Genomic DNA, 13267 nt, shown 5'->3' with positions numbered 1-13267 from the left:
TATAAGAAATATTTAACGGATTGTACGTGTATGTTACATATTTTATATTTAAATTATGAATTTTAAGAATTTAAAACAAAAAGGTAGAATAGAAAGAGCATTGTAGGAACATCTTAATCAAATTTAGGACAAAAGGAAGACTAGAGCTAGCTCGAGAAAGACTTTTGTGGGGCAAGAGAAGTCTAAGCAACTCGTGAAAATGTCATTTCTTAGGAATCATGTTTTCCAAGAGGTAGCAAAAGTTCTTCAACCGTTCTAATAAAAAGTCCAAACTTGTGCACTATGGTCGAGATTGAAGAAGAAAGCTTGGATATCAAAGACCTAGGTAGGCAAAAAGCGTTTTGTGTGCAAAGAAATAAATGCATTGTACAACCAGTCAAGGAATTGCAAATTTGGTGTTCGAATAGGCTAAGTGACATCTGGCCCACCATAGCCTCTATCACGGTATGGAACATTTGGAAATCTAGATGCAAAGTAGATTTCGTGGGAGAAGAAAGTCGACCAAAGGAGATAAGCATTGTTCTATGGTATGATCTGATTACGAATATATGAGCTCAATATGAAGAGTTGGAAGGAACTTCACACATGGTGGAAGTTGCAAGACTTTCCTTTCAACAATCATGGTCAAATTCACCCTTGGTGGATTATATAGATGGCGTGCCAAAGTGGTGTTACACCATGCCAAAAAGGTTATTTCCACCTTGACAGTCCAACCAGGAAGGTACATGCTATTTTTCTTAAATTTTACATACTATTGGATGATAAACGCATACTTGGGGTTAAGGTGGTTGAATGTCTATCATGTCATTTCTGTTGTACATATTGGAGTGTAAACACACTCTACCTAACTAATAATAAAATAGCCAAACTTGTTTTGACCCCACAACAATAAGATAAAGCTAGGCAAGAAGGCTTATGCCTTGGTTATTTGGGCCAACACCAACTTGGTGACTATTGAAAGAGAAACATAAAGCCGTGGTAGGTCCCATAAGAGATGGGCAAAAAAAGTTAGCAATTTCCAATCACTCAAGTCTTGACTTTAGAATGGCAAATGTAACCATTTAGATGGTTGACCCAAACCTTTGTATATTGCCAGTTGTGACTTGAGGCTAATTGGGGATATAAACTTCTTGAGGAAGTTGGTACGTATGAGGTAATTATGAAGAATGGGCGACTTAAAGTCCTATTCAACGTGGGATCCTTATAGCTAGCTTAGTGAGAGGATAGTTGAACCCTTGCAATCCCTAAGTTTTTAGATAAAGTGATCACTCTATGTGTATACTATAGAAATGCTCAATGATAAGAGATCAGTTAGTTTTATTGTAAGGCAATTGGGTTATACCTAAATATCCAAGATTATCGAGAAGAGCTCAAATTTCGACATGATAAAATTGTTACACTTTTGATGCCATTCTTAGGAGATGTGACATGTACTATGTAGCATAAGTTGGTATATTGTAGACTACACTTGTTTTTTTTTTTCAAAAAAGATGCTACTTTCCCATTAGTTAGGAGAGAGTATTTACAGAAAGATTAAACAAGGTGGCTTATACATAAATCGGGGAATCACCCTCCGATCGAGTTCAAGAATATGAGACTACGTACATATCCTTTCAAGCTAACTACTTAATGTAAAAAGGTAGACTATGCTTGTTAATTTGTGTGAAAACCCAATTAATAAGAAACCTTGTGCGAATGTGAAGACTGGCTCCAATGTTGGAAGCCAGTTACGTTAGATTGTCGAACGGTAGACACAATACGTGAATAATTGCAACCCGATAAACAAGGGCAATAAAATCGAATCAAGATTCGATCACTGAAGTAGATATAGATCAGAAAGTTGCACCCAACCAAAGGAGGAGAGAGGGCTTAGATGGATGTAGCTCAGTTGCCCAATGGAGACAAGCATCATTGGTTTAACCCCTACATTCCACATTGACATTTGGTGACATTTGGTGAATTAAGAGATATATGTAAGAAGTATGCAATAGAGAGGTGAGAAAATTGGTTTCGAACCCAAGACTTAGTGCTTATAGCGTAACAAGCTTACCACTAGGGTAAGCTAATTGCAAACAAAACATAAACAAAGCAGACTTACCTCACCTCACCTCACTCTTTCACACACACACACACACACATGGGATATGTATGTAGTTCTGATTCATAGTACCCTCGAATGCATTGGCAAACATTCTTTTTTCATACGAATTCAAACGAATGCGCATGTTTTCAAGAAAAAAACCTGTATTTTGTTTTTTACAGTTTTTACCTAAAAAAGTTTTACCTTATAATAAAGAATGAATACACAAGTATGGTTGGAGGGTGTTTACCATACTCGAATGAGAAATGCGCGTATGGTACGTATGGTTATTACTTAGAGAGATAATGTGATAATATATCACCCAAGAGATTTGGTAGACAGAGACAGAGTACAGTCGCCGACGACCATGTGATCATGGTTTCTTCTTCTTCTTTTCTCTTTCACGTCAATCCATGCTTACTTCCTTCTTCTTCTTCTTCTTCTTCTGTTTCATTCGCTACTACTACCACTGCTGCTGCTGCTGCTGCTGCTAGGTTTTCTCTTCCGTCTGTTTCTTCTTCCACACGATCTCGTACTTGCATCAAAAAGCGACTCTATCCCTGCCGCTCCCTCTATGTGGATGATGAGGTGCCCCTCTCTAATCCCTCTACGAACCCTAAGTAGAAAATTAATGAGTATATATTTACTATATGTTTTGTGAGTATGTATATATATATATGCATGTACGGTTTTGAATGTTCGTATATATGTGTAAGCCTGTGTATCCGTGAATGCATATTATGTATTTTATCTGGGAAGGTGCATGTATGTATGTATGTATGTATGTACGTACATATCATCTATCTATATACAAATGGTTACACATGTATCTTGGGGATGAACATGTATGTATATACTGTATACATACAAATGTAGCACATATGTATCTTAGTCCAGTGAATAGACCATGGATGAAGATGTCAGCTCATATGTCAATGCATCTTCGAACACCTACTTTTGGTGTTTGGGAGATCTCTTATTGGGAGTATGTGATTGGCACATTTGATGATTATACCAAAGGGTGTCCCTTCAGCTCCAAATTGGTTAGAGATTGGAACTTAGTTTTATGTTAGCTTGTGGATTGGTCGAGACATGCATCTCCTTTGGAATTCCCTTTGTGGATCCATGTACGGCATTCTCCTTACCCAATCGAGCTATTAGTCTTATCTCTGATATGCCTAACAAGGATGGGCACGTGCTCAGCTTCTGAGATGCAACAATGCATTATACTTTGGGTCCACCTCTTAGATGCATATGGTCTAGAATATTTGAACTACTTCCATTTACTCCTGTGTGCCATCACAAGAGGCATTGGGTAGGCTCGTTGATTGGCAAGTAAAGAATGGTAATTTGCTATCACTCCCACCTCCTTGGGTCTAAGGGCATCAAATAATCTCTAGCAATGTGGAAGGCTAGTCTAGTCTTGTTACACTTTGGAAATTAGGTTTGTCGTGTAAACAAATGGTGTTCTTCTGGCAATGATCATTGGGTATACGTCATATTGGATTCTGCTTTGAGATATTCTCTCTGTTTGCAATGTCATAAGAGCTGCATCATTTTTTATGGACTTGTTAACCTTTGGCTCATGTTTCCAAACACACAATTTGGAATATTGGCTCCAATGCTTGTTTTCTCCATTAACTCTGATTTTGGTCTCGTTAGTCCATTTGGGTAACTAAGAACCGTATTGTAGTTGGGCAGGTGTCTACTGCCTTTTGTTTCCTTAAGCCTCTCTCAGGAAATATCTTTGCATTTGTTTTGAGTTTGCTGAAATCTCTATAGAAACATTGTATCTTCATTTAAATGGTTTTGAGCACTGAAAGTTTGTAGCTTTTTTTGTATTTTTTATCTCCTTGAGGTTTCCTGCTAGCAATGTAGCTATTGCTATGTAAGAAATCAGATAACATGTATGCCATGCACTGCATTTATAACATAACAGATTTTGTTCTCTCATTGAAGGATTATCTTGTGGATGCGCCTGTCTCAGTTGGAGATGGATTCTCTTTTGCTGGAGGTAACCATGGGAGTTCTTTGGATTTGTTTAACGTATTTCCGCCTTACTTTTCAGAAATTTGTCAAGTTTTTTCTCATGATTGATGCAAAAGGCCTTTGATGTTTTTTGGATAGGCAAATACTCTGATAAAGAAGGTCGCGCTGAGGAATGGTTTGCTCGTGGGAAAATGGTGAAGATTTTTAGGTTTTAAAGAAAATTGATATTCAGTGAAAAACTCAATGTTGGCTCTTTACAGAAACCTTGCATTGTAAGGATATGGTATCGTATGGACATGTACCACACTTACTATTGATATCCAAGTATCTTCTGCTTGTTAGATAAATGCCTATGCTGTGAAAGAGAAAAAAAAGAAAGCTCGAGATCCTATATTTGGGCTTGCGATGGGAGAGGCATCTCAAATTGCTGATGATGATTTCAGGTTTTTGAAAATTTGAACTAATTTTGTGTATTTGTATGTGGGTGAGCATTATAGCATATCTTGAAATGAAAAAAATCTGCAAATGGTTATTGTTGATTCTTCGATTTTTTTTTTGTTTATGTATCAAAAATGGAAAATCTTTGCTTGGTCTTAATGGATATTGCCCATGGTGAGAGAAAAAATTCATCCAAGACGTTACCACTTAACAAATGGCATAAAATTAAAATTTCTGTATACGTTAGCTCATCTTGAACCTAAACATCTCCTTGCAAACACCTTAAATCTTACTTTGTTCATGGTTAAGAAGATTCAATATGTTTATTAGTTGTTTTTTATATCAAATTTTGAAAGATTAAAACCTCTAGGTGGTTTTATGTTGAGGACGGAGATGCTACAAAACCAACAGTATTACTAGTGCATGGTTTTCCTTCACAGGTTTTGGAGGATGATTTTATTTGTTTCTTTCTCAAATGCTTCATTGCAGAAAAACAAAATCATCTAAACCACTATTTTTGTGCATGTAGTCCTATTCATTTCGTAAGGTGATTCCTATGTTGTCTACAGACTATCATGTTATTGCTTTCGATTGGATTGGTATGTTATTTCCCACTATTCTTTGTTATAATGATTTCATAATGAAGTAATACACGATGGATATAAGAGAAAAATGTCATCATTCTTTTGATTATTTGAGTATTTTCATTTCTTGGAGTATAATGGTGGCAACAAATTCAAGTTGGAGAAACAATATTTGGTTTTATAGAGATTTTTTTGTTTGCTCTGCGGAGGATGAGATGATGGAATTTCGTAGCTTATACAAAAGAAACTTAATTTTAATTAATGGTATAGACAAGCTCATGTCTGTGAAATCGTGTTTCCATGATAAAATGTACTTATCTCTTTAAGAGGTTTTAATGGAAGATACATTGTTCCAATTCACTGTGGTTTCTTATTTGTTATACAAAAGAAACTTAATTTTAATTAATGGTATAGACAAGCTCATTTTAATGGATACGAATTAGATGCTTCTTGATTTGCTTTGAATTTCTCTCTGTAGAAAAAGAACTGGCCTTAAAGATAGTGTTCGTAATTTACTTACCATGTTGGTGGCTTCATATTCAGGATTTGGATTTTCAGATAAACCTCAAATGGGTTATGGGTTCAATTATACGAGAGAAGGTTGCAAATTCAGAAAGCCCAATCAATCTTTTTTGAAATAGATGTAATGTTTAGGGTGTTATATGTGAAGTTTTTTTTTGAACAATATGAATGGACCTCATGAGATTCTGTGATTTTTGTGTAGACTATACAAATGCGCTGGCTTGTTTGGTTGAATCACTTGGGCTGGAGAAAATCAACATTGTATGCCAGGTAAAAATTAAATGGGAAAATTACCCAAAGTTTTTAAGAATATGCTTGTTTATTTTGGGTAATCTCTGCTTAAATGAATTCTACCAAAATTCGTAGTTTTTTAACTTAATTAGAGACAAAGTGATTTTCACATTTTCATAGCCATTCTCTCACTTCTGAGTTGAAGTTTTTGTTCTTCAGGGCTTAACTGCACCCATTGTGTTTGATTATGCAAACAAGTACAAGGAGAAAGTTGAACGTATAGTGCTTCTGAATCCTCCTGTAAGGGCTTATTGTGTTTACATCTGTTATGAATACTTCTTTTTAACCCATACTTATGGATGTTGTTGGCATCGATGTGTTATTGAGCCATTTTTTATCATTATATCCATGCACCTTTCTTTTATATGCATTTTGAGGATACTCAATAAATGAAACACTCAGTTGTGTCTTGGTTTTTCTCAAACATATAGGTCAGATCCAACTATGAAATGTCAAAGATATAAGAAAACATAATTATAATAAAAGAAAAATAAAGAAAATACACTCATACACACACACACACACACATGCATGAAAGCGATAAGTGACTCTTACAAAATTTGTGATGTTTGAAGGTAATCAATGAGCATGCAAAACTGCCATCATCATTGGCAATCTTTTCAAATTTCCTTCTTGGAGAAATTTTCGCTCAGGTGATAATAATAATATTATCACATTTCAAAGTTCAGTTTTTTGCAATTGATTATTTTTGTCATAGAGAGATGGTAAAATTGTATTTATGTTGTTTCCTTTTATTTTATTTTATTTCTTCACTGTTTTTTGTAGGACCCGCTTAAAGCCGGAGAAAAGCCTCTTAATGAATGTGGGCCATACATTCTAGATGAAGAAGATGCTATGGTCTATCGAAGGCCATATCTTACCTCAGGATCTTCTGGTTTTGCTCTCATAGCTATTGCAAAGGCCTTGAAAAAGGAGTTAAAGGTTTGGCCAAACCAACAATTATTCACTTACCAATTTCAGCATGTAGAAAAACCAGCTATTCCTTTCATTAGATGAGAACAATGATATTCATGTGTAAATTAAGCGTGCAAAAAATAAAATATAAACGCCATTGATTATGCATAAGAGAGAAATTGTCCACTAGAGATGATAAGATGTAGATATATTTTGGAGTCAGAAGGTTGCTATTGGTCATAGTAACTAAATAGGAAGTCTGTATAGTTTCCTTGAAAAGATCTGTCTTCTTTTTTTAAGAAGATAAGAAAATTAAGAAATGATTGAAATGAAAAGAAAAACTTGGAAGTAGATGCCGCTTTTTCACTTCGTTTCTTCCTATAAGGGGTATGAAATTTGTGATATGCAAATGCCATATCATGATATCTCTAATTTTCAAAAAACAAAGATTATATTATTGGGGTACCAGGAATCAATAGAGTTATTGAGGAAGAGTTTATCAAATGGAGACTGGAGCAAACAAACTACTGTCATTTGGGGTATGAAAGATAGATGGCTGAGTTTTGGAGGAGTTTCTGCATTCACAAGCTCAGTTGGCGTGAAACTTCTTCAACTACAGGAAGTACGTAGGATTGATCCTTATTTGAGCATTAAACATATGTTAATTCTAATGTGGAAGTTTTTTGTGATCTTTTAGAAATTTCAATTTGATATGTGGATTTGTTTTGTTTGTAAGTTTCTTTGTTTTCATATCAGCCGTAGTCCATCTGATGTCTAGGATATCATAACAAGAATACTATCCAATGTGTATGCATATTGGGGATGACAAATCTTCATAATTTGCAATGTGTATACATATTGGGAATTTAGGTGCATACAGTATTTTTTTATGTCTATATATATCCTCATTTTCTTTTGTGCTCTCAGGTTGGTCATCATGCCCAAGAAGACTTCCCAGAGGAGGTGGGCATGGCAATTAAAACCTCTTTGAAGAGACCTTTACTAGCTTGATATTATTGTCCACACATTAGAAATACATGCATATGTGCAACATATTCGTTATGGAGGATTGGAGACCTTGAATCTCTTTTTATGCACAGTATCTTGCTGTCCTAATGCATTTTGTACAATGATTAGCTTTATAACTAGAAGAGCATTGGCAATACATTAATATCCAGTTCTTTCCCAATTATAGATAGAATGGACCTATTTATCACTTGAATAACATGTCCAACCAAGGAAAATCACATGTTGGGTTCTCAGGAAATACTTAAGACATTTCAATGATTTCATTGTTTCCCTATGGATGGGCTAATAACATCTCCAGTATATGCTGAAAAAGTCCAAAAGCATTTTCTGAAACGTGTTCTAATAATAAGGCACATAAACCATTTCAGAATCATCACGTTCCTTTGACATTGTCGGCATCAATATGGTCGCCGTGTACATGTTTAGAATGTGGTAGAGTTTGATGGAACAACTTTTTAAACCCAAGACATAGTGCTAATAGTGTAACAACTTACCACTAGGGTAAGCTAATTACGCGAGAGAGAGAGAGAGAGAGAGAGAGAGAGAGAGAGAGAGTGTGTGTGTGTGTTTTAGCTTTTCAAATATTGAATTTAACATATCATTAGTTACAAAAGTTGTAAAAGCTATACAAGTTTGCTTTGCAAGTTTTTATGTATGAGCCTTTTTCAATAATTGGGATGCTTTAGTATTTAGGCACCCCCTTCATACATAAGTGAAACACAATAAAGAATTGTTTAGTCAAATCTCAAAGATATAATAAATGCTTACACACTCCACATTGCTTCCATAGTTGTCAATGAGTTTCAAATTTTGATTGACAAAGAATTCTTCTTTCAAGGAAGTTGAAGATGGGCTGAAAAAACACCAAAAAGAACACAATAAAAACTCATTATTGGTGATTCCAACACCAACAATACATTCTAATTCATTAGTACATTTAAGGTAAAAAATCAACACCAAGAATGCATTCCAATTCTACCTTATATCTTAAGACCATATCCCATGTAAATTTTTATTATGGTAAAATCTTAGTTAGGTTGAAAGATAACTAAGCCAAAAAAGGGTTCTAGATTATATGTATAACCACAAGTTGATGAAGCAAGAAGCTACCTTAGTAGGTGGACAAATGTATTGTTCTTTGACAATAAATATTATGTCAAATTGAGGGCATGAGCCCTTAATCTTTGTTTTAATTTGCATTTTTTTGTATCGAAATTTCCAAAATCCTTTGCTAATCCATTGCTCAAATGGAGTATGGTTATAATAGCTTGCCTTGAGTTTAATACAACTCATTCATGAAGTATATTTGTATGTGTTAATCTTTGCATGAGGCCTAAAGCCCAAGTTTTTCACTTCTCAAACCTAGTGAAAGTTTTGAGAAAGTTGTGTGCATGAAATCTAGTATACAATGGAAAAATGTTCAGCAAGGGCATTGTCCACCAAAATAAAGGTTGAATTTGTTTATAGGTTGTGTGTAGTTATTGATTGAGCGGATTTCCTACTAGGCATGATTAGCCATCCTTTAAGAAAAGTAGCATGCAAAAGTGTGAGCTAATACAAAAAGTGTATAGTTCATTTACTAGTTACACAAGCTAGCACGCCTATATATTAAAAGTTATGAAATTGACAAAAAGAAAGGATACATTATTAGAAAGAAAGACATAAATATACTCTAGTACCTGCACACAAGAAGTTGGATGTTGTTTCTCCTTCTTACAATCAATGTCGAGTAAGACCGTTGAAATATTTTGGGGCTCATTCACATGATCCATATTTTTATCCAACACCAAATCTCCATCTTCTTTTTTAGTGTGAATTGTTTCCTTTAATGGATGGATCTCATTCTTAAGCCCATCATTGACTAACATTAGAGCCTCCATCACAATTGGATCCACATTAGCTATGTCCTCATTTTCTCTTGGTTTCTCATGTGTACACATTGATTTTTGAGTACCAACACTACTATCTTTTTCTATATAACTCTCTGACAGATGATTGTCAAAGCTTATGTTAAGTGCATCTAAATAAAGTTCATTAACCTCCTTGACGTTTTCGCGGCCATGAAAAGTTTGAATCGTGTTAATTTGACCCAAAGGAGATTTGCAAGATAAATGTTCCTTTAGGACCTTATCTTGATATTCGTCACATAAATATTGTTGTTCTAACCTAGACAAACCAGGTGAACCCCCCATGTAATCTACTAACTTAATCCCTCTTGATGAGACATTATTTTGCTTGGCCAATGGGAACAATTGCTCAAAGGTATTCACGGATGTGGGATCATCACAAAGTATGTGCGTTGGAGAAGAGGGTTGAATCTTCGCGCTTCTTTTTAGTGGGTGAACATGAAGTTGTGAAGAAGTAAGCGAACTAGGTGTGGAAAGAGATTTGCTCTTCTTCATCACCGTCAAGGGGCCACTATGATGTTTCATCGACTTTAATGTCGTTGAGGTGTGAATGTCATGTTGATATACTCGTGAAAGAGGAATTTTCATGTGGGGTTCGTTATTTCCATGGGTAGGGCTAGTTGTAACATTATTACATGATGGTGTTTCTTGGATTGTTGAAGAAACACCAACACAACGTGATGTCGAATTGCTCGAATCTTGAGAGCTTTGGCTTCTGCTAGAAGAACTAATTTGGGCTAAATGAGACACCGATGACACGGGTGAGAAAAAAGGAGAAGAAGGGAGAGATTGGCTTAGAGAATCCACCATAATTCCATCACGTCCGTCGTCGATTACCTCATATTCATTGTATGTATTGGTGCCCAAGAAACCTCGGTGTTTTTGCACAATGTCATTGGCTAACTTGTGCTTATGGATCGGGTTGAATGTGAAATCGGACATTTCGTGTCTGGCATTGGGCACATGTAGTTTGGGAGATGAAGATCTAGTGAGGATGTGTTGGCCTAAAGTCATTTTTTGAAAGGGTGTAGGGGTTGTCTTGTGACCTTGGGTGGCATCATAACCCCTAATCATGGCACAACTAGAATTGCTATGAGCGGACAAATGTTGGGGGCTAGACTTATAACTAGTGAAGAAATTGGGACTATTATGGTCTGGGCTATTCACATAGCTATAATTGCATGATTGGTTATGATTAAGATTGCAATTGTAGTGATATGAGATATGGTCAGCGGATTTCCTACCATTTAGGCTCAAGAACCTTCGCATTTTCCCGGTAATCGAAGATCGTGGTGACGAATAGTAGTTGTAGTGATTGGATGGGCTACAAGACATTGTGAGAAGTATGGGAGGAAGGGGGAGCTTTTTGTGGGTAATGTCTTCGAATTCTTCTCGGGTGCACTTATTTGTCTCTGAGTTGCTGGTAGCACTAGGATTATTCATGGACTCGACAACATGCTTGGCTTTCCCGGGTTCGGTTTCCCATTGGAAAGGAACTCCTGTGGTGATGGTTTGTGAATCCGAAGAAGACGAAGAACAAGACAAAGGCGTGGCCGTGGGTGCCCCGATTCGATTGATGGGCGAAGAACTCGGAAGACGGTGTGATCTAAAGAAGAAATGGTCGGATCGCCCGAGGTCGGACGGATCGCGGGACAACATTTTGGCAACAAACTCGGGGTTGTATTCCAAGAGGTTGGTGTGAGAGAGGGAGCTGATGCTTCCATTGTAGTCATCATGATCATGGTCATGATGATTGGTACCACTAGAGGTAGTGCTCACTAGGGAATGGGTACTAGTACTAGGATTGGTAGTGCTAGCATCGGAGATGGTAACAACAAACTCGTCGTCCATGTTGGTATGATGATGATCATCGACATTAACACGAGGAGCATTAACACGATGGGTGTCATTATAAGTAGGATTAGTGGGCATGATGTAGGATTAGGGATGGGATTAATGTTGGAGATGGTGATGATGATCTTTGGATTGATTTCACATATTATGTGTTGTGTTATAATAGAAGAGCTCAATAGTGAGCACATACAACTTAAAAGACAAACAGGACTATTTTATTGGGCTTCCACTTAAACTTATTATTGATTTGTTTACTTATCTAAATGATAAATTCGTTATTTCATTTATTTTTTAAATAATATTTATTTATTTATATATTCATTTGGTAGACGTGCACCCCTCTCTATCACCATCTCCTTTTTTTAAAAAGAAATAATTTGATTTATAATCTCTCTCTCTCTCTCTCTCTCTCTCATAACAATATCTTCCAAATTATGGTTTCTACACTACACAACAATAAACTCTCCGTCAACATGAAACACACTTGATTTCACCCCCTCCTCTCACACACTAACTCGACACGTTTATATCCTTGACCAATCGTTCGGGGTATGCCTCCTTCCTTACCTTATAGACCACATGCACCAAACCTTAATACTTACAAGCACTAAAAGTTCAAACCATAAACAGTAGACATAAACCTTAACACAATCAATAACCATTGGCCGTGGACCTTGCCCCATAAAACTTAAAATCGGAAGCCTTTTGACTAGTAGTACCTACCTATTGTGGACAAGGAAGTATAGATTTTTAGTAGGTCTTTGTCTTGTTGAATGAAGAAACACACGAGTGTTTCTTTTTTAAGACAAGACCAAGTTTCTTTTCATGATACGTGTTTACAAACAAGATATAAAATGTTCTTTTCCAAAGGATACAAGATATAAAAAATTACAAACCCAAGTTTTGAATGAGTAATTTTTCGACAATGAACTACAACCTTTTTTAAAAATTGTACTACCCAAGGTCGCTCTCTGTCTTTGTCATGGCACGACAAGGGCATGCCATAGAATATGTCATCCATGAAGACACCAACCATATAAGAGGACATGCAACTGACAATGAAGATAACAGATGCTTCTCCCTCTCCCTCTCTCTTTGAATGAACCACCGGATGACATGGTAAACTCTTTTAAAAGTAGACTAGGTTTCCTTTCCATGATAGTATTTTACAAACAACTTGCAAAACACATTTTCACAAACAACATACTAAACCTTTATTTTAGAAAAGCAAATATTGACGCATAGAGATTCAACACATAATCTTCCCTCCAAAATTAAATGGAATGAATGTGCTACTCATTGCTTGGAAGAGGGACCAAGGGCTTAGTATGTATTTGAGAACACATGCAATGGAAGAGAAATCGAATGTTGGACTATCCAAAAAAAATCTTTAACACATTGGTGACATTTCTGATTCTCTGGGTGGCAATATGCCTAAATCCTCCACTTGGAAAGAGTTTAAATATCTAAAGTTGTCCCCTTATGAAGTATCCTCGAGTCAAAATACAAATACCAAAATGCTCCAACAAGTCATTGGCTATGCATATTTTTTCCTAAACAAGCGTTCCACCTTTCTCACTTTGAATTTGTTTTCACACATTTTCAACTCGGACCTATCCCTTCACAACAAATTATGCTTTCCCAATTGCAACATTCAT

At 36.1% G+C, this 13267-nt stretch overlaps 2 protein-coding genes across 2 annotated transcripts; one reads left to right on the top strand and one right to left on the bottom strand.

Annotated features, from left to right (window-relative positions):
- Window positions 1-2423: 2423 nt before the first annotated feature.
- Window positions 2424-8122, top strand: LOC147868883 (alpha/beta-Hydrolases superfamily protein). The gene is made up of 13 exons (XM_087324345.1): window positions 2424-2668; window positions 4040-4094; window positions 4208-4263; window positions 4412-4512; window positions 4878-4947; window positions 5037-5106; window positions 5635-5691; window positions 5816-5883; window positions 6064-6144; window positions 6480-6557; window positions 6691-6846; window positions 7289-7441; window positions 7747-8122. The coding sequence occupies exons 1-13, from the start codon at window positions 2456-2458 to the stop codon at window positions 7828-7830; spliced, it is 1242 nt and encodes a 413-aa protein (XP_087180471.1). The 5' UTR covers window positions 2424-2455; the 3' UTR covers window positions 7831-8122.
- Window positions 8123-8476: 354 nt separating this feature from the next.
- LOC147868882 (uncharacterized) lies at window positions 8477-11810 on the bottom strand. Its single transcript, XM_087324334.1, has 2 exons — window positions 9528-11810; window positions 8477-8701 (listed from the first exon to the last, which is right to left on the bottom strand). The coding sequence occupies exons 1-2, from the start codon at window positions 11685-11687 to the stop codon at window positions 8642-8644; spliced, it is 2220 nt and encodes a 739-aa protein (XP_087180460.1). The 5' UTR covers window positions 11688-11810; the 3' UTR covers window positions 8477-8641.
- Window positions 11811-13267: the final 1457 nt, after the last annotated feature.

This window comes from Azolla caroliniana, unplaced genomic scaffold (genome assembly GCF_043228905.1).
Source record: "Azolla caroliniana isolate FFs.n. ecotype wild unplaced genomic scaffold, voAzoCaro1.0.p SCAF_1, whole genome shotgun sequence".
NCBI classification, from domain to species: Eukaryota; Viridiplantae; Streptophyta; class Polypodiopsida; order Salviniales; family Salviniaceae; genus Azolla; species Azolla caroliniana.
The sequence above is the reverse complement of the archived record's forward strand: the minus strand, read 5'-3'. Positions and strand labels throughout refer to the sequence as shown.